General features: G+C 45.0%; 1 protein-coding gene across 5 annotated transcripts in view; it reads right to left on the bottom strand.

Moving 5' to 3' along the window:
* LOC129193754 (VPS10 domain-containing receptor SorCS1-like) overlaps window positions 1–26252 on the bottom strand; it is an 80333-nt gene that overhangs the window by 28137 nt on the left and 25944 nt on the right. For all 5 annotated transcript variants that reach the window (XR_008573603.1, XR_008573604.1, XM_054798341.1 and 2 more), the window contains exons 5-13: window positions 26062–26135; window positions 10331–10395; window positions 7862–7980; window positions 7489–7578; window positions 6892–7071; window positions 3234–3380; window positions 3007–3109; window positions 2445–2521; window positions 330–421 (exon numbers count right to left, since the gene is read on the bottom strand). Coding sequence is in view for 3 of the 5 variants with exons in the window: in XM_054798341.1 (XP_054654316.1) it covers window positions 330–421; window positions 2445–2521; window positions 3007–3109; window positions 3234–3380; window positions 6892–7071; window positions 7489–7578; window positions 7862–7980; window positions 10331–10395; window positions 26062–26135 (947 nt within the window). In the remaining 2 variants the exon portion in view is untranslated. The remainder of the gene's footprint in view (window positions 1–329; window positions 422–2444; window positions 2522–3006; window positions 3110–3233; window positions 3381–6891; window positions 7072–7488; window positions 7579–7861; window positions 7981–10330; window positions 10396–26061; window positions 26136–26252) is intronic.

The following is a 26252-nucleotide window of genomic DNA, read 5'->3' on the forward strand; positions in this document are numbered from 1 at the left end:
GTTGCAAGTTCTAGCTGTTGAGCTAAAAGTCCGGCCTGTCAAATTAATGTCCACCGTGACCTTTAAGGATCCGGGTCACTGCACCAATGTAACCCGCTTGGTTCACCCAGCCCCGCGTTTGTCCCTGGCTCAAACCAAAGACAGTTGAATGAGAGTTGAGAGCGCTAGCTGTCTGACGTGACTTTGAAGGCTCAGGGAGTGAGGTTTACTAACGAAAGGCAAAGCTCTCAATTTACTGGATGATCTATGTTGGTGCCCTCACCTGTGGTGATGGGCTTTGGGTGCTTACGACAAGTAAAAGTCAAATCCAAGTAGATACTTCAGCTTACCAAATGTGTCTAATAGGCAGAGGTGTGTGTCGGATGGCCACCAGAGAACCTCCTTGATTCAGGAAAAAAACGCTGTACTCTTCTTGGAAAACCTGCAGACAAGATGGTGGTGACGATGCAAGGAACACGCAGAGTTAAAAATAAGACGACTCCTCCTCGCTTGTCTGAGCTAGCGTCAAGATGTTTACCTCCTAAAGAGACTTGGGCCCATGGCAAAAAAACCCATCTCTACGCTCGCTTTGTTTTGCTTGTTTTAACAGATCAGTGATACAAACGTCTGCTTTTAAAAGCTCCACAAACAAGTAAACACTGTTGAAGAAATCCTGAAGGCTCCCATGCACTTTTATTTTGGGTTTATTTAATACCGCCTCATTGATTACTTTGTGTTTGTGAACCAGCCTTCATGTATTAGCACCCACAGCATCACAGTGATGAAAAACCTTTTAATACACTTGAATAGGCACACCTGCACAATCTAATCACATGCAGTTCGCAATACTTCCTTTACAAAGACAAGGGCAATGTGGGAGAGGTATTCATGTGTGCTTGTGGTTTGCCGTTTTTCTAATGCGCCAATCATGTCGCTAAATCAGCAAAGCAACAGGAGCAATCGCAGCATTAATGAAGGTTGTTGTCGTTGCTGTTTGTCTGCTAGCACACTTGAAGGTATAGTTGGGACTTTTTGACATGAAGTTGTATGACGTCCCCATCGGCGGTGTAGTACATCAAAGGTGACTTACCCCGCCCACTTGGTCCCCGAAGTCCAGCTCCGGTCGGATTCCGCTTCGTTGCATCACAAAAATGCCTCCTGGACAAAATCCGATGTGATGTGATGATGTGATGAAGACGCTCGCATCTTCTTCCATGACGGAGCGCCGTGGCCATCTTGTTTGAAGAAGATGCGAGGGTCTTCATCACATACACGATGCACAGCGACACGGCAGGAGACAAATATAACGCCAAGCAATTTGTGAGGTCTGATTTTTTTGAGGAGGCATTTTTATGATGCACATGTTTTACGCTTTTGAACGCATATTGTTTTGAGAGGCCGAAATCTTTACTTAAATGGCCCAGCCTTTAAGCGGAACTACGTCCCTTGTCCTGGAAATCCGGCCAGAACTGGACTTGTGGGACCTAGCAAAATTGTATTACAATTGTAATAATAACAATAGAACATTTTTGGTTGCATATGTAGGCCATATAAATGCATTTTAAATGATTGACTTCCACTAAAAGGGAGGCGTTAAAACATATAAAAACCAAATACTATATTAACATATTATTATTCTACTGGGGCTTGCAGTGGTGTAAAAGAGTGTTTCCCAACCTTTTATGTCTAACCCTAACTCTTTTATGTCACACACACACACACACACACACACACACACACACACACACACTCATATGTGATTGATAGTTCTCACAAAGTCGAATGTATCACATCTGTTAGGATGTTGGCACAGCTGTGCCACAGGTTATTGTCTCCCCGAGGAAACTAGTTGTAGTGCACACGTTCCATTTTATTGTCTGGCTTCATATGAAATGACTGAGAGTATTCTCGTATCATCTTGGAAATGAAATGTTTCCACGTACCCCCTATAATGTGGGAATCACTGGCGTGGAACTGCATTGCATCATACCCTCAAGCTGTTTCCAATGCAGTATTTAGGTTACATTTTTTAGATACATGATTGGAAAAATGGAATAAAAATGTTTAAAAAATAAGTAAACTAAAAAAGTTTTGTCACATTTGTGGGCCATAGAAATGTTTTTGTATAAATGCTGTTTTTACAGACAATCTCTGAGAGGTATAAAAATGTATGAAAAATAAATACATTCAGTGTGATATTTTTTAGAATTCTTATTGTAGTTTTTGGTCTGTAGTGGTGTATTTCATCGTGCCGCATCACTGTTAGTAATGTTTTGGTTACCTTTGTCAGCTACATGAGAGTGGAAACATAGAATATTCTCCACAGCTGCAGTTGTACACCAGCAAAACAACAAGTGTCAATCAAAACTGAGCGTGAAAAGAGACGTTCAGTGCGCACATGCTGCATAACGTCAAGCACTGCTTATGTTATGTAAGTCTTCCTGTGAACACTCATCCCACTTTACCTCTTTCCAAGTGTTGCCGGCATCAGATGTGATGAAGATGCTGACATTAGTGGTGGTCAGCTCAGGTCCGACCACACCTACATACAAAAGCACACAATAGCCAATTTCAGTGGATCATAAATCTATCCTGCTATACAAGCTGTGCACTGACTGTACACGGGGGTTATGTTCCGAGACGACTTTCGCCCTGAGCTCCTCAAGGCTCTGGATGTTGAGGGACTGTCTCGGCTGACACGTCTCTTCAACATTGCGTGGAAATCGGGAACAGTACCTCTGGATTGGCAGACCGGCGTGGTGGTCCCTCTTTTCTAGAAGGCCGCAGGGTGTGTTCCAACTAAAGTGGGGTCACACTCCTCGACCTCCCTGAACACTGGACCAGCTCAACCACATAAACATGCAAAAACTATGGGCTTCATTTTCCCAGAAACATAACAGCGCTTATTTCCAAAAGTGGTGTACATCTGCAGACAATTCGACGGCGTGAAACAATGAAGTTGAAATGAGAAGGTCAGCTGAAATGAAAGCGTTAACTTGAATCTGTGTGCCGATATCATCTCCTCACCTGATGCGATGATAACTCCCGGCGCCGTATCTTTGCTGACGATGTTTCCAGAGGTGTAAGGATTCTCCGACACGTGCAGGTGCAAATGTAACGAGCAGTACGGCTAACACACACACACACACACACACACAAAACAGAAGCTTTGTGGACGTTGATCAAATCCATGTTTAATTTAATTTGTTTTTCATGCAATTGTCAGGTTAGCAGGTTGACAAAGTGATACTTACTTGCTCGCAATCCACCTTCTTTCCCTGGAGATCCGTCAGCGGGGCCCGCAGAAGCCGCCAGTCTCTGCCTTTGTTGTACGTAATATAAGTTTTCACTTGGTTCTCAACAACTTTATTTGACAGGAACACGCCTTTAATCCCGGCAACCTGCAAACATGAAACACGAGAGCGGCGGGGAGAAACATCACAAAAAAGGGTGTTGGTAGAGGGGGGAAAAAACAAGCATAAATTATTCAAACTAAAGCAAAGCCAATGCTCTAGTTCGGGGAGATAGACATGTCAGGAAGCGATAGTTTTCCTGACAGGGAGCACTTTTTTGGACCATCTGTAGGACCGTGCAGAATGAAAACAACATCTGGCACAGCCCCTGAGATATTTCCACTTTTTTTTGGAGTGACTCTCACTAGAACGCTTACCGCTGCTGCACGTCTTTGTCATCGCACACACACTCGTGCCGCTGAGGCACTGCTGCTTTAACAGGAGGTCAATGAGCGAGAGATGCCCGGGCGAGGTGTTTTATTTGGTCAAAACGCAAACACGCTGACACGCTACAAGCCGTTTTTTCTTCACATCAGAAGTCACATTGACTTCTGGCTGCCCACCTTCTTGTCATTGTAGCATTTTTTTGTCTTTTGTTGCCAGGTCCGCTTAAAAAGCATCATCTTTTTGTGATATTTGATTTCATAATTCTATGCAAATATATGTATTTAGTTCATATTTGATCAGTTTTTAAGATGAGAACGAGCCCCTTTTACACAGAAAAATATTTTGGAAAATATACTGGAATATTAAATAAAATATGTTGGAATATTTTCCACTCTGTTTTAGACAATGTGTGCTTATCTACCACATAGTAGAACATATTCCATTCCTAAAAATATTCACTTTCTTATTTTTACTTTCAGAATGTATATTTTGTATTTTGTCCATGAAAAATAAAATACCCCTGGTTGCCTGTCTTCTTGGAATTGTAGATAAATACTTTATTCATCTCCAAAAGATGAATAAATGATGATATTGTGTCAATAATATCAAACATATTTTGTCTTTCGTTGCCAGGTAGATATAAGCTTTGTACAATATATCTTTTGTAACAAATATACAGTAATTTAGATAAATAAACAAAATCCTAAAAATACATTTGTATTTCATTTTACATGAATTGCAAATGATTCTTTTTTAACCATAATAATGATCTAGAGTGCATGAGAAAGTGGGAAGGAAAACATAGCTCTCGTCGACCACATGGTCATTTATTTGCAAGTACTGTATATTGCACAACACAGCAGCAACAGAACCACTGTTGTAATAGTGCTAAGGAAGCGAGTGTGCATGCAAGGAAACCATACATACAGTACATGAATCCATCCTGCGACACACACACACACACACACACACACACACGTGCAAGAACGTGTGAGCTCAGAAGACATCTGTGAGCACGCATGCACAGACGCAGCTGTTTGCAGGCCTGCTGGCTCGAAGCGCGACTGCTGGTGCCTGGTGTTGGCGTCCACAAAACCACCTTATATAAGAGTAGCGGGCCCAGCAAGAAGTTGCAATGCAGCAGCATCTGTTCCCTTCTAGTGAAGACACGGCAGAAGAGGAACAATGTTTGCGATGCTCGTTGAAGCTCTGTACTCGTGGAAGGCAGACGCTGGTGTTTGTTGTTGTTGCGGCAACAGGAGCATATTTTAGGAAGCCGTTTCCTCGTCTCCCATAGGGACGACCAATGCAGTCTTGTTTTTCTTCCTTGTGTATCGTATTCATCGCATGTACGCCGCCGCTTTTGTCAGACGTCTGTCATTTACTTCTGTTGTCAGAAATGATCGTATGATCGTTAATGCCGCTCGTACCATGCGGGCTCAGTAGGACTTCATACAAAAAAACACAATCATTAGTAGAAAACAGCCTTTTTTATGTAACAAAAGCGACATACTTTTAAATACTTATCTGCTTGTAATTATGGTTAAAAAAAATCTCTATATTTTTTGTCACGTAGTCCAATTTTTGTGATATTTTCCACAATATTTGTAATAATGACATATAAATGTATGCATTTATGACAATATTTTCTTGTTTTTACATTTAAAAGAGATTTATTTAGATGAACAAACAGTTAAATATAGACTTAGATTTGGTTTCATTTCCATCCATCCATTCCATCTGATGTAAAAATGACTGTAAATTCCGGTGTATAAGCCGTTGCTTTGAACTTTGAAGCCTGTGGCTTCTGCAGCGGTGTGGCTAATTTACAGCTAATTCTAATCTCGTGACATCTCCTTTACTTCAGAACTAATTGTTTAAATACTGTGCCGCTCACGAGTCAGTGAGGAAATGATAGCCAATCACGAGCTATCAGTGCACTCACAACAAGCTTGTCAGTGGAGGTCAGTGGAGGTCAGTGGAGGTCAGCGTATGAGAACATAGCAGTGTGACTCACGGTGTCATCTTTCAAAGAACACTTTACTCACAGCACCACATTCATCACACAACAACTTAATACTCAAAAGGTATACATACAAATATGCAAACATGTCCCAATATGACTTTAAAATAAAAAAAACAAGTTTTCCCATAAGGCATTGCATTTGAGCAACGCATTCATTGAGGCGCTGCAATGACGTCATCTTCCCTCTTTTTGCTTTGGGCTCCGTGTGCTCAGAAGCAGCATTGCAGCGCCATTTGCGATGCTTTCTATGCTCTCCTCCAGTGAACTGGTTTTCTCACACAAATGGCATTATGAATTAAAATGTCATTTTTTAATATAAAACTCGCATTGATAGATGTTGCTGTATTTCTGAGGTATAATGTTTGAGTGTTAGTTGCTGTGTGATGACTTTTGTAAGATTTTTTGTAAACCGTGACTGTTATATTGAGTAATGACCTCCTGGGTTGACATAGCCCATGACTGGCTCCTGTCAAATAAAGAGCTACCTGGGCCTCACGGAGTCGGCGCGCTACAATATGCCACTTTATGATGGGCACATGTGCTCATCACATGCTCAGCGTTATATTTGTCTCCCGCCGTATCACTGCGCCCTGTCGCCCGTCCATTCTTGTGTATGTGATGAAGACGCTCGCATCTTCTTCCGCACGTAAACAAGATGGCCACGGTGCTCCGTTGCGGAAGAAGATGCCATCGCCTTCATCACATACGCAAGAATGGAGAGGTGACTGCGCAGGGCTACGGCGGTAGACAAATATAACGCTGAGCCATTTGTGAGGTCTGATTTGCCTATAAAATGTGCTTTCTGTTAACAGTTTTGGGTGTCTGGCACGGGTCAATTGGATTTACATTACTTTCTATGGGAACGTTTGCTTTGGTTAGAGTCTGTTTTGGCTTAAGTCGGAGCCTTCTGGAATGGTTTAATGACATTAACCAAGGCATCGCTGTGTTTGTATTTTAGTTCATTTAGACATTTTCACTTTTGCAAATGCATAACTTAGTCCAAAAATATATCAAATTTGCTTTAGTATGCAGATTTTTTTTTTTATTAAGAATTCATATATTTCTGAAAAAACGCAGATACTGACTGGTTTTCTGATCCCTCCCCCAAATACGTACAGTAAACATGCAACTTTGAGAGTGGCCTTTTATTGTGGCCAGCCTAAAGCACACCTGTGCTAATTGTGCTGTGTAATGAGATGCACCCACCTCATAAAGGTCAATCATGATGTTGCCTTCAGGTCCTCCGCTGCTCACCACGTCGTCCAGCATCAGCGTGAAGAACAGACCCCTCGACTCGGACATGTACAGGTTGTACGAGTCATTCTGGTGCCAGTCTTGAATGGCAGCCACCACCTGGTTATCGTCGGTGCTGATGATCTGCAAGTCCTAAAAAAAGGCCGTACATAGCGGGTGCAGGTTGCTAAGTAACAAGGCCCCAAGTCAAAAAGTAGTCGGCACTTAGTTGCTGGGGGAAAAAAAAGTGTGAATGTGCACAGCGGCAGAGCACACTCGTGATTTCTCGCTCCATAATTGATTGTAATTGAGAATAACAAGGTCGGCAACGCGCGCCATCAGGGTTGGGATGGTGGAAAAAGACGTATGAACGTGTGCTGTGATGGAAAACACTTTGGGCTATAAATCTCTCATGACCCCTCCCCTGACACACTCCATTATTGGGCGCTAAATGCTTCCAGAGCACACAGAGGACTATTTACAGCTAATTCCTGCATCACAGATCTGCTTTGGAGCTTTGGAGCCCAGTAAAGAGCTAACGAGGAGATGTACGGACGGCTGACGTCTTACCTTTGGCAGGGTGTACTTTGGAAGCTTCACGGGGTAGAAGGCGTGTCTTCTGTAGGACACGTAATGGACAGATTGTCCTCCGATCGGCACCTAGAAAGGAAAAATCACATTTTACGGCGTCCTCTTGGATGCACACAGCGTGTCTCAAAAGGAGGCAAGCTGTGATTTGCAACCAATTAGGATGTTGCGCGTTACGGCAGAGACCAGCTTTAATACACAACACGGTGATTTCAATTTCATGCGCCTCCTCCCCCAGGATAATAGCCCCCTTTTTACTGAATGGGGAAACATGACTGTACATTCAGATGCAAGCCAACGCGGCTGTTTTTTAATTGACTTTTAATGAAGCCAGACCTGCCATGAAATAACCCACCTGGATGAAAACGTATTCATCTTGAACCACCAGGGAGTTGGGGATGATAAACCCCGGGAAAGGCTTGCCCTTGCTTCCCTCCGAGCAGTTCTGAAGTTTGCAAGTGATGTACTGTGACCCTGCGGGCAAAGCCGAGACAAGAGTGCTAAAAATACAACAAAGGGAGGGGGGGAACAAACAAAGCTTTGCTAGGCCACCATCAAGGTTTTCGCTTATGCTCATGTTATTAAGGGAACCACGCAGGCAAAAATTAGGGCGAGTGGAGTCTCATGAACGGTGAAAGCAGAGAGAGAGAGAGAGAGAGAGCTGTCCCAGAGTGTTAGCGTCAGCCCGATGAGGCGTCTCTACGGGGGACACGCCATTAACGCACCTGGCTTGGGAGAAGTGGCCAAGAGAAGAGCCGACCGGCAGCCTTGAGTTTGAAAAAGAAATGATCTCAACACCAACATTTCAATCAATGAAGACGGGAAAAGTCTGAGATTTACAGTGCAGTCGTCCCTCGCTCCATCGCGACTCCAACATCGCTCCCTCACTCTATCACGGCTTTTCAAACATTGATTAATGAATAATCGCTGTTTAGTGATTGTATACAGCCTATTGTTACTTTAAAAATGTGCATATTTAAGCAAATTGTACTTATTCTTGGCCTAAATTGGCCTCCCAACAGAAGAGCAGTTTCAGTGGCAAATTACTATCACTGCCCTGCTTCACTGAAAGACTAAGCAGGTCATTCCTCCCCCACACCATGCAGCGTTTCAACAGAGGGGAGCGATAAAATACAAACACAGGACTGGACTTATTAACTTCTAATGCATCTGTTCCGCATGTATTTATTCATTTATTCTTAGATTTTTCATCTTTTCTATCTTGCCCTGTTTGTTTTATTTTTAAGTGATTAAGTTTATTTATGACATTTTTGTAGCGCTGATGTAAATGTCCATTTGTCTTGAAGACGAATAAAGTATCTACCCATCCATGCATCCATCCACCCATCCATCCATCCATGCATCCATCCACCCATCCATCCATCCACCCATCCATCCACCCATCCATCCATCCATGAATCCATCCACGCATCCATCCATCCATCCGTCCATCCACCCATCCATCCATCCATCCATCCATCCATCCGTCCATCCACCCATCCATCCATCTATCCACCCATCCATCCATCCATCCATCCATCCATCCGTCCATCCACCCATCCATCCATCCATCCATCCATCCACCCATCCATCCATGAATCCATCCATCCATCCATCCACCCATCCATCATCCACTCATACATCCATCCACCCATCCATCCGTCCATCCACCTATCCATCCATGCATCCATCCATACATCCACCCATCCATCCATCCATCCATACATGCATCCATCCATACATCCACCCATCCATCCATCCATCCATACATGCATCCATCCATACATCCATCCACCCACTCACCCATCCATCCATCCATCCATCCATGCATCCATCCATACATCCATCCACCCATCCATCCATCCATGCATCCATCCATCCATGCATCCATCCATGCATCCATCCATCCATCCATCTATCCATCCACCCATCCACATATCCATCCATCCATGCATCCATCCATGCATCCATCCATGCATCCATCCATCCATCCATCTATCCATCCACCCATCCACATATCCATCCATCCATGCATCCATCCATCCATGCATCCATCCATCCATGCATCCATGCATCATCCATCCATCCATCCATCCATCCATCCGTCCGTCCATCCATCCATGCATACATCCATTCATGCATCCATCCATCCATCCATCCATCCATCCATGCATCCATCCATCCATCCATCCATCTATTTTTATGCATTTTCAAGAATAAAAATGTCTAAACGAACGAAGTAAATGACCTAAAATAGAGATACAAGGCAGAAGAAGCATTGTAATTGTGAATGTAGCGCTGTAGTCTAAATTGGCCACTAGGTGTCAGTAACTGTAGACAGGCACTGGACTCGTCACTATTGGTTCCCCAGGGAACACATTTACTGTGACACTGCTTGAGCAGTCTTAAATGGCTTATTTACTCTTATTGTGTCGATATACTGTGTTATACTGGTTTTCCAATGAAAAACCATTCAAAGCCGCTGGAAGTACGATGCCCAGTACGCTTCCGTGTGGAAGTGGTAGGTTTTTGGCTTCTTAGGTTTAAAAGAAATCAATTCAAGGCTAACTGGTTAGTTCGCTGGCAGAATTGTTAAACGCCACAGTGGGACAGAGCTTTTACTCTTGCACTTGTCTGCGTTGTTGCACTTTCCTAAAAGGAAACTATTACACATGATTTCATATTTATCTTCATACTTCATCAGGAGAATTTGGCAACGTGCTCTCGTACTGGACCCAAAAGGAACCAAACTGTATTTATGTGAGCTGACAATTAGTTTAGACAGAAGGACGTGACCTCTGACCTTGCCATCGATGACACTTACGTCCATCAGAGACGCTGATCTCCAGGTGAATCATTCCTTGTTCTTTGTCCAAACCCAGCCTGGACCTGACAAATTACAGCAAACATCCGAGAATTAGAAGCTGAAGAACATTTATTCAGGTCTGCTGCGCTGTAATGGATGCCTCTTCTAAACAAGTTTAAACAAGTACAGGTGGTCCTCGGGCAAGTGGAGTTGTGGCATGAGTCAGATGTGATACCTAAATGACCTCCTCAGCCAGTCACACCGTACACAGAGCGCATGAAGACGGGTCACATGTAATCAGAAAACGCCACAAAGCAAGAATGAAACAAGCTCCGTGCTTATTGGCAGGAGGACGTCTCAAACATGAGCTCACTACGCTGCTTATGCTGTTATCACTGTCCATTTCATGAGCAGATCCTTCCGCGTGGCATGGACTATTGCATGATTATTTCAGGGTTTATTGCACAGTTATTCCACAGTTCAGTACAGGATTTTTGGAGCAGTTTCTTTTAGACTCCATAACAAAAACTGCTTCAAAAATCCTGTACATTAATCGTGCAATAACTGTGCAATAAACCCTGCAATAACCATGCAATAAACCTGTGGCTTGATGAACATTTACACAGCTGTAAATTGTCTACATGACGTCTTGATTTATATATTTACTTTTGCTGCTGTAAACCTGGAATTTCCCCTTGTGGGACCAATAAAGGCATACCTCATCATATCTCAGCTCATCTCATCTTATCCACATGTTCAAGAATAGCATCTTTGTCGTTCATGAGGTTCAGCAGCTTAGACCGGTTTTTCGCCACTAAGAAACATCTTCATTTCATTTTCACTTTCACTTTTTCCACTTTTCTCGCTGCTACCGGGCGAGTCTGCCTCGCTGCCTTGGGAGCCATAATGGAGATTTAAGTTAAAGAGTTGACTAAAAATAGCGAGAGTGACGTTGTCCTTCCTTTCAGTGCGTCCATGTCTTCATCCACCAACATCTTTTGAGCACAACAAGAGGTTAGGGCGGGGGTGTCCAAACTTCCTCCAGCGAGGGCCACACAGTGAAAAATGAAACGATGCAACTTTGTCACTTATGTAGATATGCTAAGCAGTTATTACAGAGGTACACAGCTTTGTGGTACGGGTGGAAAAGACTACCGTATTTCACGACCATAAGGCGCACTTAAAAGTCTTAAATTTTGTCCAAAATGGGCGGGACGCCTTATAATGCGGAGCGCCGTATGTGTGTACCGAGTTCCAAAATGTGTAAGTGTTGCTGCGTGACTTATAGCGCTCCGCTCGACTGACTGGGAGCGTCTCCTGCCGACACCTGCTTGTAAAGAGGAAAGGAAAGGTGGACGTGACTGAGGACGCTAAATGCACGCCCCAGTAGTTATAGAAGTATATTTTATGAAATGGCGCCATCTATCCATCCAACTACTACCCAACTACATCACCAACATGGACGACGTGCCGCTCACTTTCCACATCCTGGTGAAGCACACTGAAGACCAGCACGGTAGATACACACAACGGGACACGAGAAGTCATCTTTTACTGTTGTGCTTGGTTGCCATGGTAATGGACAGAAAGCGCTACCTGCGGTAGACGCTGACGCTGCCTAAAGAAAAGTTTCCAGCCGGACCAAAGGGGCTGGAAGGACGATGAGAAAATGGCGTGTAAGTGACGTGTACGGAAAGAGACCGGATGTTTTTTTCACACGCGTCACCACAAATGAAGCAAATGAACTTGGAGCTTAACATCATTCCTGGAGGCTTGACGAAGGAACTCCAACCGCTGGACATCGGTGTAAACACGGCGTTTAAAGTTACGTTGCGAGCGGCGTGGGAGCGATAGATGACAGCGAGCGAACACAGCTTCACTAATGGATTGTGGATGCTTGGGCTAACGTGTCTGATGCACTGTTGTTCGAGCTTTCACAAAAGCCAGCATCATTTCTGAGGCGCCGCACGGCAACGAGACTGACTGACAATGACGACAGGGAACCTGGCGTGTTTGATGGAGAACTTGCCCCGCTGTTCATTTGGGATACAGAAGATGTGAACTTTGATAGATTTGTGGATGAGAATGACCAAAAATAACGTGAGTAAATTGTTAAATACTTCAATAAAGTACAACCCAACTCAGTTTTGCTCCCGCTGGCTTTTTAAAAACATACAATAGCATGCATGCTAGCGTATTGTCGCATCGCTGGGGAGCACTTCCTGTTCCCCAGCGTGCTTTGCGGTAGTGTTTTGGTGCAAATGCTCTTTAAGTTACATGTCTGAACTACATAGTTGTTAGTTATTGTTCTGCACAAATAGAGGTAATGTCTTGTCTGTGTTTGCGTTGCTGTGTGATGTTTTTAGTTGTGCACCATGACTGAGACTGTTGTGTGAGTGATGACCATCCTGATTTCAAGTGGGCTTGTTAAGTCGGTATGTGTTACCGTGCATACCTGCGCCTAATAGCACGATGTGCCTTGTGTATGGGTTGCGTGCTACGTTGTATGACAGAGCTAGCACTTTTTATGACTTTGTTTATGACTTTATGTTCTTTTTATTCACGTAGCAAAAATTTTTACACAACTTTTATGTTATTTTGTTTGTTTTCCATAATATTACAACCTTTAAAAATATATTTTTATATTTAATATATCAACTTCATGCTCTTAAATTGATGTTATTCTTGAATAAATTTTTTTATCTTAATATTTGGACTTCATTCTTGTAAAATTACTGATGATTTTTCCATTTTTGGTGGTGTTGTTTTTTTTTGACATTTTGTTGTTAAATTATGTTTTTCGAATGTGCCGCAGGCCAATAAATAAATTAAAAAAAAACAGTCATGGGCGGCAAATGGCCCCCGGTCCGTACTTTGGACACCACTGCTTTGGGGGGAGGTGCAGCAGCTTGAGAAAAGTAAAGAAAAAACATCTTTTTCAAACATGCTAAGGTGGGTTATTTTTGTTCCTATATTGAAGGAGTAAACAGACTCAAGGATGCACAGAAAACGCCACAAATTTTGCCCCAGAAAATGTTTTTTTTGGGGAAGTAGAGGAGGCGTGTACATTCTCCCAGGGGACCGTGGGCCACGCTTCAGACAAAGTAACTTATGAACACCAGGTTGAAAAGACAGGAATCACTTAACAAACAAAAGAAAGAAACCAGACATCAGCATGGTCTTACAGCCGTGCAGCAAGTGCAAACACGTAACTTTGCCAGCGTGCTCACACTCGGCTGCACTGTTGATGTCTGTCGTACTTAACAATCAGTTCCACCTCCATTACTGATAGGAAGGAATGTCTGCGTCGACATGTGAGTAGTAAGGAAAAGAAGAAGAAGGCCGGGGGGGCCTGGACGCCACACAGGAGACAGAAGCACGTCATCAGTGGTGTGGGGTCCTCGCCTTTTTGACAGGCGGAATATATCCCGCCTGCGGCACCGTAGTGGCCGTGCAAAAAAAATACTAATTAGCATGAGCTGGAGTGTTACCATAGCAACCTCATGCCCTCTTAAAAGACGGTATTCATTGGGAAAAAAACATTTCAATAATGAAGGCAAAAGTGTTCATGCAGTCGACTCGCTGAGACGCCCCCTGACTGGGAAAAGTAGAAAGTGGAATCACTGTTTTACAGCAGGGGGGTCCAAACCTTTTCCAGGGACCACATAGTGAAAAATGAAAAGACGCATCTTTGCTACGTTGATATTTTGCAAAGCAACACGTGCAGACAAGCTAGCAAGAACTTTCATCCCAGCTGTGTCTTACGGCTGAAAAAGCATAGTCATAGAATCCACGTTTTTCCCATTTTCCAACTGCAGATTGGTTTATTCCATGATGGCACCCTACAGCTGCGTAACTTCCACCTTCCTTCAGCACATCCACAAGTCCAACTTTTTGTGTGACGGTTAGCATCTTCCTCCGCCTTCTGGGTGTAGAACGTGTCGTGAACATTGTGGGTTTTGCCGGGGAGAAAACGTGCAAACGTAGTTCAGAGTTCAGAGTTCAAAGTCACACTGCAAGACAAGCTGCTGGCTAGCGATCACACGACAGGAAATACGGCCGCTAGGCACGAAGGAGAGTGATTGACTATGGTCGACAGCCAGTTCATACGCTTTAAGAAAAAAAAAGACAAAAACAGCGAGCCCACGAAAGGTGACCCGCGATGGAGCGAGGGAACACTGTATTGGGTTTTTTCTAAATATTTCAACTTTCTTCTTTTTTATTTCCTTCCCATGATATTTTGACGTTATTTTGACGAGTCTATTCTAAATGGCTCATAATATTACAAGTTTATTTTGATAAATTGTGACTTTTTTCCTTGTCAGAATATGACTTTTTTTCTCTTTAATATTTCTACTTCATTCTTGTAAAGTTACAGCAGTTTTTTTTGCATTTCTGCTGTTTTCTTTTAATTTGCTAACTACTTAAACTTTCTTCTAGTAAATTTTCTTCTCCTAATATTATGACATTATTCCCATAATATATTTATATATATTTATATTTGTATAACTTTAACTTATATATATTATAACTTTTCCCCCAACCTAATTTTCCAAAAATGACAAGTGTACTTTCCTTTACAACTAAATATAATACCATACAATATAAACAAAACAATAATAATAATAAAATGTTTAGTATTCAATTTATATGTTAAATGTTATTTTCCTCATAATATTACAATGTTATTCTCGTAAAATTACAACTTGTTGTCACTGAATTACAACATTTTCTCTTACTATCTGTGTGGTGTGCTGTGTACTGCGATACTGCCCTCTCCTGTGCTCTTTTTGCAGTACACCCTGCACACCACCCTGAGGAGCTGATTGGCAACACCTGGAGCTGATTACCTGTGCTGCTTTTAAGATGCAAGCTCCCCAGCCAATGTTGCCAGATCGTTGACTCTTACTCCTCGACCCAGGCTCCTCTGCTACCATCCTACTGTCATTGCTACTAGTAACACTTGCCTAGCCTTTTGCTAACCTTTCCCCTGCGTGGATACTCCAGCAGCGTAAGCTTCCTCCTAGTCTTCTCCTGCTTGATCTCTCAGCAGCCTTTTTCGTTACTAGCTCTACTCTTTTGGTAGTTCCTTTTGTTACATTGACCTTTTTCCGTGTGACATCCGGGTCCCCCTTAGTTATTAGATCCTTGTTTGTACTTTTGCCTGTGTTGTATATTTTTCTCCTTTTGAGTTTTGGAAACACTTCTTCCAAGCTCACATCGTCTCACGCATCTTGGGTTCCAACCTGCGGCTCACTCCGTTCCTGACAGAATGATCTGGCCAAAGATATGGACCCCGCGGAGATTGACCATTTTCGTTCAGCTTTCTCGCACCAGGGTGCGCTCGTGGGAGAACACTCACGCTCCCTGCAAGAGATTATGGAGGCGCTCGCTCCCATGTCCACCAACATACAATCGTTGGACTCACGCATGGAACAGGTGCTCGCCACCAGCGGCACGGGAAGCGCCAGTTCCGCCTCTGAATTAGCTTCTACCCGCGAGTCCCAGGCCTCACGCTCTCCTCCCACCTCACACAGAGAGCCCAACATTCCACCGCCAATTGGCTTCTCAGGTAACGAGGCTTCTTGTGAACAATTCATCCATCAATGCACTCTGGTATTCGACCAACAGCCTAACACATATGGCTCAGACTCAGCCAAAGTGGCTTTTATCATGAGTTTATTAGTTGACAAGGCAGCAGCGTGGGCTATCGCCTTAAGCAAATCCAATCCAACGCACCTCCTTGGCTATTTTTTTGACCGACTTACGAAAAGTTTTTGAGCACCCCGTGGGGGACCGTGAGGCTGGCAGCCGCCTTCTGGACCTCAGACAAGGCAACCAGTCTGTCGCCACCTTCTCTGTGGAGTTTCGTGTATTAGCGGCAGCGAGCGGCTTTAATGATGCAGCCCTCCGCGGCATATTCCGAAAGGACTTCAGAGCCGTGTTATGGACGAGATCACCGTCCGGGATGATACCACCACACTCGATCAGCTGATCGACCTCGCTATCCGCCTCAATGACCGTTTGAGGGAAAGGGACCGCGCACACCGGGAATGGACCAATCACGGCGGAGCAACGGCATCCACGCCTCGCCGAACCAGGACCCCGCCTCCCAGAGGACACTCCCACAGCACCTCGGATTCGGGTTGGGACTCCTCCTCTACCGACGAACCCATGCAGCTTGGGGGACGACGCCTTTCATCGGCTGAACGTTCCCGCCGGCGGCGCCTGCACCTATGCCTGTATTGTGCTGGAAACAACCACCAACTGTCGAGGTGTCCAGACAGACCCAGACGCCGTTCCGGATCGCCCGTGGGTTCGGAGAGCCCCGACATGCCGGTATCACCGCAGGATCGACCCTCGGGGGGGGATTGATCCAAACCACCTATCTGTGAGTATGCGGCGAGGGAGCCGTCCAATAAGACAGCTCCCTCGGGCCAACGTCGACTCCAATTGGCTGGGATTATAACGGGGCAAGGAATAAACATTTCCGTGGTTGCGCTCGTTGACTCAGGCACCGACGACAATTGGATGCAGACTTTGCCAAGAAACATAGGTTGGCTACTATTAGGTTGTCTAATCCCAAAGAGGTTCACTCCCTAGATGGTAAACTATTAGCCATTATAACCCATCAAACCGAATCTTTATCCCTACAACTCTCCGGTAATCACCTTGAGAGGATTAGGTTTTATGTCATTCCTTCTCAGTCGGCCCCGGTCGTCCTGGGTCTTCCCTGGTTGCGACTACATAACCCCACCCTTAACTGGGAGTCTGGCAGAGTTATCAACTGGGGGGGGAATGCCCGGTGTCTCGTTTCCGCGTTTTCTAAGGACTCGCCGCCGAAGAGGCGTGCGGAAAATATTAACCTCACCGGGGTTCCCCGGGATTATCACGACCTTAGTGCTGTTTTTAGCAAAGACTCGGCGCTAAGCCTGCCCCCTCATCGCCCGTACGATTGCGCCATTAAACTTGTTCCGGATGCGCCATTTCCTTGTTCAAAATTGTATAATGTTTCCCAACCGGAACAAAAGACCCTGAGAGACTACATCTCTTCATCCCTCGCTGCGGGTCTTATTCGGCCATCCTCCTCGCCATTGGGGGCCGTTTTTTTCTTTGTGTCGAAGAAGGATGGGTCCCTCCGCCCATGTATCGATTATCGGGGACTAAATGATATCACCATTAAGAACAAGTACCCTCTTCCGCTTATGGACACCGCCTTTTCCTCGCTCCACTCTGCGAGCATCTTTACTAAATTAGACCTGCGAAACGCCTATCACCTGGTTCGCATACGGGAGGGAGACGAGTGGAAAACAGCCTTCAAAACACCTTTGGGTCATTACGAGTACCTCGTGATGCCGTTCGGGCTCACCAATGCACCTGCCGTGTTTCAAGCTCTTATTAATGACGTGCTGCGAGACATGATTGGCCAATGCTGTTTCGTATACCTAGACGACATACTGATATTTTCCAATTCTCCACAGGAGCATGTGCAGCACGTGAGACAGATCCTCCAGCGGCTCTTGGAGAATAAATTATTTGTAAAAGCTGAAAAGTGCGAGTTTCACTCCTCCTCCGTCACTTTCTTGGGCTACATTGTGGAGAAAGGCAAGCTTCGCGCCGATCCCGCCAAGGTACAGGCGGTGGTCGATTGGCCTTCTCCTAAATCAAAGAAGCACTTGCAGAAGTTCCTGGGCTTCGCCAACTTCTACCGCAGGTTCATTCGTGATTTCAGTATCAAAGTGGAACCTCTGATGAGGCTTACATCTGCTTAAATACCTTTTGTTTGGACTCCGGAGGCGGAGAAAGCATTTACTAAACTTAAGAAGCTATTTACCTCAGCGCCTGTACTCACGCACCCTGACCCATCCTTACAGTTCCTCGTGGAGGTTGACGCGTCGGACACAGGAGTGGGCGCCGTTCTTTCCCAGAGGTCCCCGGTCGACCAGAGGCTGCACCCATGCGCGTTCTTCTCGCGCCGCCTCACACCACCAGAGAGGAACTACGACGTGGGGAATCGGGAGCTGCTGGCCATCGTGCTTGCCTTGCGGGAGTGGAGGCATTGGCTAGAGGGCAGTACCCTGCCATTCTTGGTCATCACTGACCATAAGAATTTATCTTATATACGCTCAGCTCAGAGACTGAACTCTCGCCAGGCACGCTGGGCATTGTTTCTCACCCGCTTTGAATTCTCCATAACTTACAGACCAGGCTCTCGGAGTACGAAACTCGACGCTCTGTCCCGGATTCATAGCCCTGTGTAGGAGACCAAGAACCCTGAGACCATCGTACCTGTGACCAAGGTACTGGGGGCGGTCCTATGGGAGGTGGAGAAGCAAGTCAAAGTGAAAAAATGATGCAGCAGACTGGTCCATTTTGCCAAAATGTCATTGTAGCAACTCAAAATGATTCTCAGTAGTTTGTGTGGCCCCCACGTGCTTGTACGCATGCCTGACAACGTCGGGGCATGCTCCTAATGAGACTACGGATGGTGTCCTGGGGGATCTCCTCCTAGATCTGGACCAGGGCATCAATGAGCTCCTGGGCAGTCTGAGGAGCAACCTGGCGGCGCCGGATGGACCTAAACATAATGTCCCAGAGGTGTTCTATTGGGTTTAGGTCAGGTGAACGTGGGGGCCAGTCAATGGTATCAATTCCTTCATCCTCCAGGAACTACCTGCATAGCCACATGAGGTCGGGCATTGTCGTGGATCAGGAGGAACCCAGGTCCCACTGCACCATCGTAGGTTCTGACAATGGGTCCAAGGATTTCATCCTGATACCTAATAGCAGTCAGGGTGCCATTATCTAACCTGTAGAGGTCTGTGCATCCTTCCAGGGATATGCCTCCCCAGACCATCACTGACCCACCACCAAACCGGTCATGCTGAATGATGTTGCAGGCAGCATAACGTTCTCCACGGCATCTCCAGACCCTTTCACGTCTGTCGCATGTGCTCAGGTTGAACTTGCTCTCATCAGTGAAGAGCACAGGGCACCAGTGGTGTAGTTGCCAATTCTGGTGGTCTATGGCAAATGCCAATGGAGCTCTACGGTGCTGGGCAGTGAGCACAGGGCCCACTACAGGACGTCGGGCCCTCAGGCCACCCTCATGGAGCCTGTTTCTGATTGTTTGGTCAGAAACATTCACACCAGTGGCCTGCTGGAGGTCATTTTGTAGGGCTCTGGCAGTACTCATCCTGTTCCTCCTTACACAAAGGAGCCGATACCGATCCTGCTGAGGGTTGAAGGGCCTTCTATGGCCCTGTCCAACTCTCCTGGAGTAACTACCTGTCTCCGATCCCGATACCAATCCTGCTGAGGGTTGAAGGGCCTTCTGCTACATCATTTTTTCACTTTCATTTTTGGGGTGTCTTTGATTTCCCCCCTCTATAGGGTGATCATTTTCATTTCTATCAAATGATGTGGCATCATTTTGTTACTAATACATCACCCACTTATTATCAGGAAAGATATTCAAGATCATTTTTCCCCAGTTTAGATCTGATGTGTTTTTTAAGTGTTCCTTTAATTTTTTTGAGCAGTGTAGTTATAGATAGTTAAGTGTTTTGAATTTCTAAGTGCTTCAACAAAAACGATGAACTTGTGTCCACGCGTTAGATGTCTTAATGAAGCTTCCTGTATTATGGATAAGCTGTAAATAATAAATGAAATACAGAACAGAGAGAATAGACAATGTGGGCCATATTTAGCCCTCATGTTTCATCATTCTATGTGAGAAGCCGTTCATAACCGCCGTCCTCGCAGGAGCAATAATCAGGCAAATTCTGACACCTCATATCCAGTATAAGCCTTCCGCCCCACCCTCAAACCACACACACACACACACACGCGCACACATACACACTGTAGTGTATCCTGAAGTTGTTTTACTGTGTTTTGTGTTGTTTGACGGGGGGCTCACAGAACAGGATCTCAAAAAGGCAGGCCCATAAATGACCTCCAAAGCAGACTAGAAGATGTGCTGCAACATTGGGGCTGTACTGATCTTTCTTTGGAAAAACGTTGTAGGTGTTCTTCAGGGATGCGCCGACAGATCACCTGTGGCTAGCACTATTGCAACCAGTGATCCTTTTGCGCAGTGTAGTGTCTTGCCCTAACTGACGTCTTTGGCAATGTCGCCCTCCCGCTGTCCTTCAAAGCAAAAGCAATCACGTCTGTCGTGTGGAACATAACTGCCAACACGTGCAACCAAAACTGTCTTGTGGGGGTAGCACGTTAAAGAGCTCCCCTGCAGGGAGCGTGGTGAGGTTTGGAGGCTCACCATGTGGTCAGCAGTCAAACGGCAGCTAACACAGACATGTGGCTAACACTCGCCCGTATGTGTGCGACAGTCAGATGGCTAAGCTAATATTCATCGGACGAGAGCAGCCTTTCTCAGCAGTGGAAGACACCGAGTTCACCAAAGTCTCCTTAAAGGAGGCGTCTCATCCTCTGCAAGTTTCACCTGTGATGTATGTTGTCTTCAAAAAGTAAGTCAAATGTGTTTTTGTCTATCTGAAGGTGATTTTGTGCTTCCTTTTTTCGTATCATACAGCCAGGAGCGAGGGTGCAGCCAGGCACATCTGGGTCTCATGAAAAAACTGACGTTGCAGCATGAATCCGTGCTTTTTAGCTTTCTGTTCTCTTCTGGCAGCCTGATTTTGTCTTAGCGGGGGTCATGATGCCGCTCGCAGCCTTGTGTATGAATGAGGTCCTACCAGGTGGAATGAACCATTTTGCATTTTTGCAAGGTGGGTGTTGGTCCTAAGCCATCTTATCGAACTTTCACAACTAAATGGTGATGGACTTCAGGAGGAAGGTGACTCCAGCGGAGCCCATCACCACTGAGGGCCAGGTGGCGGCAGTAGTGGACCACCACAAGTACTTGGGGGTCCACATGGGCAGCAGACTGGAGTGGAAGGACAACAGCAATGCTCTATAAGAAGGACATGACCAGACTCGACTTCCTGAGGAAGCTTAGGTCCTTCAATGTGTGCAGCAAGCTGCTGGAAATCTTCTACCAGTCTGTGGTAACCAGGGCCTATACTTTGTTGTGGTTTGTTGGGGGAGCAGCACCAGCAAAACGGACATAAACCGGATGGACAAACTGATCCGAAAAGCCGAACAAGTTATCGGCACTCAGTTGGAGGCGTTTGTAACAGTGAGAGACAGGAGGACACTGGACAAAGTGCTCTCCATCATGGGCAACCGTACAACAAATGGAGTGGCAGCGGACTTCATTCTCCAACAGACTCCTCCATTTCCGTTCCAACAGTGAACGCTACAGGACTTCATTTATTCCACACGCCATCCAGCTCTACAATACCTCGCCTTCTGTAAAAGATCATTGCCAGCATTATTGGACTGTACTGTCTGCCCGCCCTTGTATAAAGTGTACATGTACATGTGCTTACTTATATTTCTACACACTATTTGTGCATACGCAAATCTTGCTTATCTTTCTACTCTTTTTATTTGATTGTATTTTATTCATACTGTACTGCATTTTATTTAAGAGCGTTTTTCTTCTTCTTCTGCAATTGAGCTACCGTAAGCAAGCAACTTCCCTTGTTGATCAATAAAGTCTGTCTAAGTCTAAAAAGGATTTTATCTTCACATTTATGATGTCGGTTTTTACAACTGACATATTTAAACGAGGGCCCTCTGCATGCCCTCTGCATGTTCTCCCCGTGTGTGTGTGTGTGTGGGTTTTCTCCGATTTCGGTACTCTGATTTCCTCCCACATTTCAAAAACATGCATGTTCGGTTAATTGGAGATTCTAAATTGTCCAACGGTATGGTACGGTATGGTATGGTATGGTACGGTAGGGTATGGTACAGTATGGTATGGTACGGTACGGTATGGTACGATATGGTATGGTATGGTATGGTACGGTACGGTACAGTACGGTACGGTGCGGTATGGTACTGTACGGTATGGTACGGTACGGTATGGTGCGGTGTGGTACGGTACGGTATGGTATGGTACGGTATGGTACGGTTTGGTTTGGTTTTGTATGGTATGGTACGGTATGGTATGGTATGGTACGGTACGGTATGGTACGGTATGGTATGGTATGGTATGGTACGGTACGGTACAGTACGGTACGGTGCGGTATGGTACTGTACGGTACGGTATGGTACGGTATGGTACGGTACGGTATGGTGCGGTGTGGTACGGTACGGTATGGTATGGTACGGTATGGTACGGTTTGGTTTGGTTTTGTATGGTATGGTACGGTATGGTATGGTTTGGTATGGCATGGCATGGCATGGTAAGGTATGGTCTGGTTTGTCTATATGTGCCCTGCGATTGGCTGGCGACCAGTCCAGGGTGTACTCCGCCTCTCGCCCAAGTCAGCTGGGACGGGCTCCAGCATACTCCGGCGACCCTTATGAGGATGAGCGGCATAGAAAATGGATGGACGGACATTTGAATAAAAGAAAAACATCTTCAACCCCCTCACTACCCCGTGCTTGGGGCCCTGGTACACCTTTCTAATTTCTCCCCCTTCTTCAACGCCCCAGGCAATAATACAAGCAGCTCACGCATTACAGTGATGGACATGTGACCTGAAGTGTACCTGGACGTGTTCTCTGGCTTTGAGAGGAGACTCGACATGACGGCGGTCATGCGCTTAGTGACAGGAGTGGCCACTTGTTGTATTGATAGCGGCTGTTTTGACACAGGAGGGGCTCCTTCTTATCTTCCATGGCGTGTCTGAGCTCCAATATAACGAGGTGCGTCCTGCTTCCCTCAGCACTCTGTAATTGCTTCCCAGCTCCATCTCTTTTAATGGACTTTCTGTCCAATACTTCATCCTATTCTATCAGCAAACAGCAGCCCTTGCACCGACATGGCGCCCCGGCGATGTTAAACTGCCCCCCATAACTAATACGCACCCCGCCGCCCGCCCGACCAGGGTGTATGTTAAAAAGTAAATCATCTTTGTTGGATTCTCTCTCGCTGGCTCTCTCCAAAAGAAAAAAGAAGTGCAGGATGCAGTTACGTAATTCCTTCATGGAAGCTTCAGTGTTGAAGGGAATTGATGGGAACGTTCCAGTTGGATTTATTTCCTGAATAAAATCTCATTTTAACATCAGAACGAGGTCGTTCGTCCTGCAATGTGAAACAACAACCGATGCCTCAACTTTTATTTTGAAGCCTCTCTAAAGTGTCAATAAATCACCAATTGCAGTAGTTTGACTTTGAGGTTATTCGTCTTTTGTCATCAATGCCAACTTTTGGCATCGTAAACCCACGGCAAATTCTCTAGTTGAATGATCCCAATCCCAAAGCAGAGGGGGGGGGCGTTCATTGTGAGCAGGACATGAAAACTCTCTCTCTCTCTCTCTCTCTCTCTCTCTCTCTCTCTCTCTCTCTCTCTCTCTCTCTCTCTCTCTCTCTCTCTCTCTCTCTCTATATATATATATATATATATATATATATATATATATATATATATATATATATTTCTATACAATTACATTCTTAAAGTGAATACAATTATATCAAATAAACAACATATAACTTCAATTTTAAGTGTATCGCTTAACACAGCAGCAACAGAACCAATGTTGTAACAGCAGTAACGAGCAAACAGCTCAGCCTGCATTAACATAAAATAAAATAAAATTCAATTCAATTCAATTTAAAACTGTGTTGTGGTTTGACAATTTCTTGAGATGGGTTATTTCCTTACATTCATTCTATTGACTAATTTCACCAACCCAGTGCTTCTCACATTGTGGGGCAGGCCCCCTTGGGGGGAGTCGCAGTGAGACTTTAAATATGAGTGCAGACCTGCCAACGTGTATGAATTAGCGGTACTCAACATACAATTTGACTCTTGAATACGCTTTGATGCTTCACTGCTTCACTGCTCTCCATTTTGTTGCATTTCGCTGGTGTCATTGGAGTTCGGTCTGAACAGTCCAGATAAATACTATCACTTTCTCAAGAGTATTTCATTAAACACTTGTGGCCCCCAGCTGGGGCATGACAGGAAATAACAGAGCAGCACCGTAGTAACCCATCAAAAGAGCACGTTTTCACATTTTGTAGAACATTTCACTGATCAGTCTTTCTCACCAGGGTCATGTCGTTGATCCGGAAGAGCAAAAGTCCGAAAGCAAAATGATTTGAAATCTCAAGCTGCCAAGGTCACATGTGACATTACTGTCTAATATTTCCCAGGCGGCAAACAGGAATCAAACAACGGCCCCCCTACTGCTGAACGAGGCCATCTAGCTTGCCTTGCACCCGCTGTATTTAACGGTGACCCAGTATTGACGCCGTAATAACTTGCTTGGCTCAAATGATTTGTTTGCGCCAGTCTGCATTAAACCTGTCGTTGTGCTTAGTTGGGCATCAAATCCACAAGTCATCATCTCTCCCCCAGAGCCAACAACCATAAAAAAGAATAATACAAAAATCTGTTAAAGCTCCAACCTGGGCTTTAATCTTCCTACTTGCGCTTGCAGACATCTTTCTTTCTTTGATGGTGACGGACGGTTTTTGGGCCGTGATGACTTGATATTTCATGAGCTGAATGTCTCGGTATCATCAAATATTAACCATCATGTGTAAACTAGTTGCTTAGTGCATTATGCAAAAAAGTGGATGCATGCATAATTCAGCAAAACAAGAGCAGCCTCCCTAAACTCCTTGTCACTCCCTCTGATAATAAAACATCAGCATTATGTGCCATTAATGAGGAGAAGCAGCATAGAAGATGGATGGATGGATGGATGGATGGATGATGTGCCATTATTCACTCGGGCTTATGGAAAGTCACCAAACTGCAATCAAAGTAAAACACCTTTTGCTGGAATGTATTGATTGCAGAGTGCAGTGCTGCAGTATGAGTCACCCGACATGTAAATATGACCACTTCCTCTGCGGGGATGCAAATCCACACAAATCACTTTAGCGTTGTGTTCAGGATGGATCCAAAATGGCAAAAGTTGCTTTAAAGCAGGGGTGTGCAAAGCGTGGCCCGGGGGACCGTTTACCAGGGATGTTTTTTTTTTATTGGCCCTTCACACATTCTAAAAATAGAATTGAACTCATTCAATCCCGGCTGTTTTTCAAAAGACATTTTGACTGATGTTTCCCGGCACACAGACTATTGTGTTGCATGGCTACAGAAACATGGAACCTACCAAAGGAAACATTACACTCTCGTCTTGCATCAGGAAAATACGTTTATTCTACCTTTTTGTGTTCTTTAGTGGTCAGCAGTGGAACATAGGTAACATAGGTAAGGAACATAGGAATATAGGAACGTAGGTAAGTTTCAGGAAAATATCAGCTCCCAACTAGAAAAGGGAGAAAAGCAGCTTTTTGTGAAAAGATACATTTCAAGCATAACTTTCACTTTGACACAAATGTTTTTTTGCTTTTGTGGCAGCTCAGATATCTGAACAACTACACTACCGCTCAAAGCTTTGAGAACAGCCCAATTCTATTCCAGATATTGATTGAAATTCAAGTGGTTCAAGTTCAACGAATGGCTTGAAATGGTACAGAGGTAAGTGGTGAAGTGGCAAAAGTTAAAAAAAAAAAAGTAAGGTTGCTATTGCAGCGTACTGCTAAGCCACTCGTGTGTGATCATGTTCCCTGCAAAGACAAATCAGGCTGCCAGAAGAGAAAAGAAAGACGAGACAGGGAAGGACAGCTCGAGGTTTCTCGCGCATGCTTGCGTCTCAACAAGATGTGTACATGTTTCGGGTGTGGGGGAGCTCACCAATAGAATCTGTTGGGGACGACGCCGTCGTGCACAAGCTGCCACCTCCTCCCAAATTCGACAGAGACGTAAAGCTGCAAAGAGAGAGAAGAATGGGGTGAAAATGCAACGACTGCGAGGAGATGAAAGGCGCTGATATGTGTGAATTCAATACGAAAAAAGACCAAATGCCGTGCAGACGGGTGGCGCTT

This window comes from Dunckerocampus dactyliophorus, chromosome 14 (assembly GCF_027744805.1).
Source record: "Dunckerocampus dactyliophorus isolate RoL2022-P2 chromosome 14, RoL_Ddac_1.1, whole genome shotgun sequence".
NCBI lineage: Eukaryota > Metazoa > Chordata > Actinopteri > Syngnathiformes > Syngnathidae > Dunckerocampus > Dunckerocampus dactyliophorus.